Source organism: Botrytis cinerea, chromosome 1, assembly GCF_000143535.2.
Source record: "Botrytis cinerea B05.10 chromosome 1, complete sequence".
Classification (NCBI taxonomy): Eukaryota; Fungi; Ascomycota; class Leotiomycetes; order Helotiales; family Sclerotiniaceae; genus Botrytis; species Botrytis cinerea.
In genome coordinates, this window is record NC_037310.1 from 2,679,009 (window position 1) to 2,686,135 (window position 7,127).

General features: G+C 43.0%; 1 protein-coding gene across 2 annotated transcripts; it reads right to left on the reverse strand.

The window, feature by feature from the left end:
• Positions 1-1,050: 1,050 nt before the first annotated feature.
• On the reverse strand, positions 1,051-6,843 carry BCIN_01g07660 (hypothetical protein). Of its 2 annotated transcripts, XM_024690699.1 has the most exons (14): positions 6,240-6,843; positions 6,109-6,186; positions 6,020-6,047; positions 5,881-5,968; positions 5,131-5,474; positions 4,827-5,042; positions 4,756-4,774; positions 4,266-4,651; positions 2,529-4,181; positions 2,258-2,375; positions 2,022-2,203; positions 1,914-1,974; positions 1,295-1,863; positions 1,051-1,223 (listed from the first exon to the last, which is right to left on the reverse strand). In XM_024690699.1, exons 9-14 carry the CDS (start codon positions 3,813-3,815, stop codon positions 1,197-1,199), a joined length of 2,244 nt encoding a protein of 747 aa, XP_024546468.1. In that variant the 5' UTR covers positions 3,816-4,181; positions 4,266-4,651; positions 4,756-4,774; positions 4,827-5,042; positions 5,131-5,474; positions 5,881-5,968; positions 6,020-6,047; positions 6,109-6,186; positions 6,240-6,843; the 3' UTR covers positions 1,051-1,196. The 2 variants fall into 2 exon arrangements, with proteins under 2 accessions (XP_024546468.1, XP_024546469.1); XM_024690700.1 differs by lacking the exons at positions 1,051-1,223; positions 1,295-1,863; positions 1,914-1,974; positions 2,022-2,203; positions 2,258-2,375 and having other exon boundaries at positions 3,451-4,181.
• Between the last annotated feature and the right edge of the window lie 284 nt (positions 6,844-7,127).

Consider the following 7,127-nt stretch of genomic DNA (forward strand, 5'->3'; position numbering starts at 1 on the left):
GCTGAAGTTTGAATTTCTTGATACGAGATGCGTAGATTCGTGGTGAGGGAAGATAAAAAAGGGAGATGCCAATTCAAATGGTCGTTGATGGAGTGAATCGTTATTGCTGTTGTTGTTGTTGTTGTTCTGGTCGTTATCGTTGTCGTTGTCGTCGTCGTCGTCGTTATAACACACAAAAGAGAGAATTGTCGTGATCAAGGGAGGTGGGAGGAAAACTACCAAGTACCGTATAAGTATTGTAGCAAGTGGCCTTTCTTCTGAGATGGAGTCTGTCTCTCGTTCCTTAATACTACCTTTCCATCCCTTTAGAGCTACATTGTTGTCGGTGGGTTTCCCTCGATGGATCCCCCAGGAGACCCCGATTATTTACAGTTTTTAATGTCTGAGGGCGGTGAATATCAAAGCCTCTCATTGACTTCTTCGCCTTACATGAGAAATGCTCTTGGGCGATTGGACTCCGAGTTCGAGATGACGAACTTGCTTCTTGCCTCTCGATTGAGTCAAGTTGCATGTGTTCCATTCAAGCTGAAATATACATCCCATCAGTCAATCCATCGATCAATCAATCTTCGCATCTCCCTCCCATACATGTTCGAAACCATTGCAAGTTGCAACTATCCGACCCATTATTTTCTACCCGGCGCCAGTGATGCATCTCTACCAAATGTGGCAATCACCTCTCTGTCCTCCCCACCATATTGGACCAGCCAGAGCTCCTCCCTCGTGCAGTGAGTAAGTGCACGGAATGCAACAATAGTGGATAGCGTGGGTCAAAGTTACGACTCGGTGTACTTTTATATTTAACCTCAAACTCACGATAACCTCTCGATTACCTCTCAATTGCCTGCTCAATTTCAACACAATCAACCAAGAACCAGCCAATTTAACATCTTACAATCAACTACCAAAAAGTCCCTCTAAAGTCAGAGCGTATGAAAAACCATGAATTGGGCATGATCTACGTCTACGTGTCAGTTTATGCACAGGATGCACAAAATATGCACTGCAATATTACCGAGCTCAAAATGCCAGCTCATAGGTTAATGAATATGTGAGAGGATTCTAGATTGTACATCTGATTGTACAGAATTTAAGTGGAATTCATTTGTCCTCCGCCCAATCGTATAGTTGGGAATTAATACTTCTAATGCAAATAAGTTGAGCTGAAATATTTTGCTTCCTGCGGTTTTACACGTCTATCGGTCAAGTGCTTGAGATTGACACTGAGGTTTGTAAGTACAATGAAGTTTGAACAGACTTGAGGCGGGGTGACGTTAAACTTTTGAAGACTTACCATTTGATAATATACACCTTTCTTCCTTAACAACGCTGAATGATCTCCCACTTCCAATACCCTACCTTCACCCAACACAAAAATCACATCTGCATTCTGCACAGTGGCTAATCGATGGGCTACGACAACCATCGTCCTACCTGTTGCCGCCCGTTCAAATGCTGCTTGTACAAGCTTCTCGCTCTCAGAATCCAGACTAGATGTTGCTTCGTCAAGAAGAAGAATCTTGGGATTGCGAATGAGCGCACGAGCTATTGATATTCGTTGTTTTTGTCCTCCTGAGAGAGCAACTCCTTTGTTGCCGACATTTGTATTGTAACCATCAGGGAGAGACATGATAAAGTCGTGAATCTCGGCATCACGACAGACTTCATGGAGGGTCTCTTCTGGAGTCGACTCATCGACACCCAAATATATGTTCTCTTTGATGGTGCCTTCAAACAAAGTAGGCTCCTGTGCTACGAGCGAGATCATTTTCCGGTATTGTCGGATATCGAGTTCGGAGATATCGGTGTCGTTGCATAATATCTTACCCTTCTGGACATCGTAGAATCTTTCAAGGAGACTGACTAGTATCTAGTTTAGTAAATTATATATCAATCGACAAATGTGAAATTACCAATTGATGTTTTTCCACAGCCTGAAGGGCCAACCAACGCAGCAAATTGTCCTTTCTTGATCTATGATGGTCAGCATCCTCATCAACTATGCTACAGATTCGACTTACCGTGATATTCAAACCAGTAAATATTGGAACATCACGAGTAGGGTACTTGAACCAGACATCTTTCAATTCTATCTTCGCCCCGCCCTCTATATTCTGGATTTGCGGTGCTGAATTTCCAGTTGCTTCTGCCGGTAGTCGAAAACTCAATATTCTGTTTGCTGCTGCTGATGCTTGTGCAATATCTATCGCGATATTAGCAACTAAGAACAGGGGGAGTTTACCAACAGAGTACTAACTAGGGCCAAAACTTAAAAGACTTCCAGCGCTCTCGGCACCATTTATTATAGCAATATAAACCACAAAGAAGTTGACTGGACCATATTCTCGAGAAGCAAGGAGGGTGCCGCCATACCACTACAGGGCAATTCATATTAGCTTAGGCTTCAGACCAGTTCGGACCGCAGTACAACAAGAAGAATCTCTTAGATTTAAGGGCCATTTCGTGCATCCAACCCCCAAGCTTGGATAACAATGCAATAGCACCCTAGATATGATAAATGAACTCACAAATGATAAAGCCATACATCCCAGTCCAAAGCTCTCGCTAGCGGCAAAAACGATCGATGAGTATCTGCTTTTCTTGGCGTGGCCCTTTACATGCCACTCCAGCAGTTCCTCGTAACGGGTGCAAATCATATCCTCCAAGGTCAACGAGGTAACTGTTCGAAATGCAGAGATTGCTTCAGCGGCAAATTTGGAACTTTCAGCAAAGACTGCTTGGTTCATCTTCTCAAACTGAATCTCATACCGAATGCGATAAAAACTGCCACAGATCAACAAAGGAAGGGCGACGAAGGCCACCACACAGGTTAGCTTCCAGCCAAAAACAAAAGCGATGATGATGCAACCAGTAATATTACAAATTGCCGTCAGTACCATGGCCATATTAATGCCAAGTAACTGTTGAAGTTGGGTTGGGTCATTGGCGACACGACCAGTAAGCTCACCGCTGGAGTTTTCCTCTGCGTCAAAAAAGGCAATCGGCTTATGTAGAATACTCTCAAAATACTCTTGGCGGTATATGGAAGTAATGTGACCAGATATTATGGTCGATGAATAACCCATAAGGAACCAAGCTAAACCAGCACCCAGCCCAAGAATGAAGAACATCAAGGCGTAGTGCTCTGTGGCAGCCTTAAGTTTGGGTCCGGTCAATGAAAACACTGAAATGATTTGTGCAAATAGATAGGCTTGAATGGGATAGGCGGCGCCAGCAGCTATAGCACCTATTATAAGCATCAAGTACCATTGCCATCGAGCGCGTTGCTCATATAGGAAAAGTCCGAGACTTCCGGCGAGACCCTTGGGTTTGTATGCCACTACTTCTTTTTGTTCCTTTTCCTTTCCCGCTGCGCTCATTTCCTGTATTATGGGGTCCATTGTCTCCACCAAATTCGACTCCTCTTGATAGATCTCCCCTAAAGATAATTGTTGGGCATTAACGAGAGCACTATATGCGCCGTCCGGGTTAGAAAGCAATCCCTCATGAGTTCCCTCTTCGATAAGCTTTCCCTTCTTCATGACCACAATCTTGTCGGCTTTTTTGATCGTCGAAAGTCTGTGAGCAATCGTAATGGTTGTTCTACCCTCGCTCACTTTATCCAAGGCTGCCTGAACAATTCGCTCTCCTCTTACATCAATTGCACTGGTAGCTTCGTCTAATATCAAGATCTTTGGTCGCTTGATAATACTTCTAGCGATGGCCAATCTCTGCCTCTGTCCGCCGCTCAGCTTAATACCAGCATCGCCAACTTGTGTATCATATCCCAAGGGCAATTTTAATGATATATTCATCAGCAAAAGCTTCTTTACAAGCCTCTATGACAAGCTTCCTCTTCGTTTCGGCACTTTCGAGCTCCCATTCTGAACCAATCAAACCATATTCAACGTTTTTAGCTATCGTATCATTGAATATGAACGGCTCTTGTTGTACAAGGCCAATTTGTGTTCGCCACCATCTGAGGTCGAGGGATCTCAAGTCGTTATTCCCACATGCAATAATACCGGATAGAGCAACTGAATCCTGTTTCTCGTCGTACTCCTCGGGGCTCTTTGATCTTTCTTCTTCTCCCTTCTTCTTATCTTCTTTCTCATCTTTCATAGCGCTTGGAGGTATCACAATTCGTTGCTCCTCGAGATTGTACCATCTTTCTAAGAGACCTAGTAGTAGGACGTCAATAATTTGGCGAATTAAAAAGTGTAAAGCATCGAGAAATCTAATCCGACAAGAAAAAATACACATACCTACGATAGTACTCTTGCCAGATCCAGATGCTCCCACAATGGCCGTGATTTTACCAGACTCAAATCTCATCGATAGATCATCGAGAACTTTCACATGGGGTCTACTCGGATAGGCAAAAGTAACAGAGTTGAGAGTAATATCTTCACGGGCAGATACATCAGGCTCTTTGAGCCCACTGGTATCAGGCCTAGGAGTGTCGATTACAGCGAAAAAGTCTGTTGCTGCTGTAGCTGCTTTACCAGCAGCCATGATGGGTGCAGCTGTTTGACTCACTGCCATTGCAACCATCACCACGGACATCAATACAATTAGTATAATCCCAACATTCTCCAGGTGGCCTTCTGAGAAGAGCCGGAAGCCGAACCAAAAGCACAATGCCATTGTCCTGGGATCAATGATTAGTTTGATGTCGCGCATGCGAGTAGAAGAAATGTGGTTGGAAAGATGAACACTAATCGGCGTCAAATTATTGAGGAATCAAATACTTACGCGTAGATAGCAAACATGACTGAATGATTGTTAGCAGGTAAATAAGAAAGAATCCCATTGGGGACACGTACGTGGTGAAAATTGAACACCGACCCAAGGGCTCATTTTCAATGTTCGCTTCCGAGATTCTTCAACCCATCCAGAATACTTTTTCGCAATCCTATTTTCAGAACCACAGGCTACAATCATTCGTATTGACCCAAGCACTTCACCTGCAATTCCAGAAGCTTTCTCGTCGGCATGCTCGATATTCTTTGACATTTTCATGACAATTGGTATGACGGTTCCTGTTGTCATCAGCTTTGGTAACGTAAGAGGGGCAAAATTATCAAGTGCACAGAGCGAGCTCAGTATAGGAGAAGTCGAATCGCTTACCATAAGCTAAAGCAACAAATATAAGAACTGAGCTAGTTACTAAGGTCAATGCCCAACTGTAGGTAAATGCAACTACGATGGCTGTGATTAGCATTGCCAAATATTGTAAAATAGTTCCCAGTTTTTCCGAAATGCCCACTTGCAATATGTTTGCAGTAGTTGTGATTGTATTCGAAGCTTGTCCGCTAGGTAGAGTATCAAGGGCACCAACGGGTAAGCTGAATAATGCCTTTAAGTAATTGAGTCGTAATTTGGCGGATATTCGAAGGCCAACCAGGCGAAATGTGAACATCGAGATATAACTCAAAACCCATCTTGCGATGAAGAGATAAGTAACGAATAAGCTTCGAATAATTAGTTCGATTTGTACTTCCTACTTGCGTGTTGCCTTGTAGAATTTGAATTCCACATATATAAGCTTTATAAAATATATCATGGGCCTGCACTGGTCTAGAATGCATTTTGACGGCGATGAGACATAACTTTTAATGCCCGTTTACCACTTGAATCTATGTGATACATGGGAAACATCTGGTATATTGAGTCTGCTCCAACACACCAAAGATCTATGGAACATTCAGAGGTTCAATTTCAGATGTGAAAAAAGCTCTGTACTATTGGCAATTCCGAGCACTTGCTCGTTCTAAGAATAGTATTCCACAGACCCCAAAGGCATTTGAGACATCGAATAGAGACGGATACGATGCAGAAAGAATTGGAAAGAAGCGAAAAGAAAAGCGGTTCACGAACGTAAGGTTATTGAGGGAACTGGTGAATTCGGCCTTGGTAGTAGTCGTACCAGGTACAAAGTAGTCTGAAAAATTGCCCACCAATTTACCTAACATAGCCTTTAGTTGATAGTTCTCAATTGAAGCGAACGTATATTTACCAAAAACAATGTTCATGAGTGGTAAAGTCTATCCAAATATCAATCAGTCAATCGGTCTTCAATGAGTATCCAGTACTATATAAACATACAACTCCAGTCCCAATTTGTGCAAGACAAGCAATTGTGAGTACGAGCTTATCAGCCGAAGTCGAATATGAAAAAATTCTCTACCGAAATTCATTAGTTTTGTGTGATTGTGAGGAACTTGGCTACAATTTACCATAAAATCTTTAAATGATGTTTGATTCTGTGCTTGACTTGAATATTTATCTTTGGCCTCATCTTCGTTACTCTGCGTCGCTGCATCCCCGTCACTCTGTGTCGCTGGGAAGTGATCGGTGTTGATTTTCTGTTTATCCATGTTGACAATCTATCATATCTCGAGCTGAAATAAATGAGGTGTCGCAAGCTTTTCTTTTTAACGTGACTGTCGCCAAGAAGTAAAGAAACAAAGAAGGAATGCAGAAAGCAAATCAAGATGATAAATGCAGGCAGGCAGGCAGGCAGGCAGGCAAACTTAATATCCGAAGAAAAGAATGACGGCTTGAGACGTGTCAGAATGAAATGATCTTTGACCAAGCAACGTATTCAATTCTAGATAATGTTGTCGTCGTCGGTGCCTATGTCAAGATACTGGGCAGAGTCAAATTATGCTCGACTCAATCGAGGTGTACGGCGGGCGACCTTTTGACGATTTGACGAACGAGAACTTTGTCGGAAACAGAAAGAATAATAAACTACTATTGTATATCAGGATATTCACTAAGCAACAGGTAAAAACTGGGATTGAGCCGAAAAAGCTGAAATTGAAGGGATTACATCTCATTTTAATTACTGCAGCCAGTTGAGTGTACGTACTGATCAAGCCCACCGTCTCCACCTTACCCCCAGACTTTCTGTAGACGAATACGAAATCCGAAATCCGAAATACGATCCAATGCGGGAATACGCTTCGCTCGATGCTAGTGTGGAATGTGAGTCGATGCGTGCTTAGTCATTCACGTCAGACCACGTGGAGCCACTCTCGACATAATCGAAAGGAACTCTCGTTGAACCAGCTCCATCACGTTCCTTGACCTACACAAACCAGCATATTCATCCGTGAGGT

What these genes read in the sequence shown, in the direction of transcription:
- BCIN_01g07660 (XM_024690699.1), bottom strand. Translation starts at nt 3,815, where the DNA reads ATGAATATATCATTAAAATTGCCCTTGGGATATGATACACAAGTTGGC. An exon ending in CTGTGGAAAAACATCAATTG is followed by an intron (nt 1,864 to 1,913) that starts GTAATTTCACAT and finishes ACTAGATACTAG; the next exon opens with TCAGTCTCCTTGAAAGATTC. An exon ending in AAGGTGTATATTATCAAATG is followed by an intron (nt 1,224 to 1,294) that starts GTAAGTCTTCAA and finishes TACAAACCTCAG; the next exon opens with TGTCAATCTCAAGCACTTGA.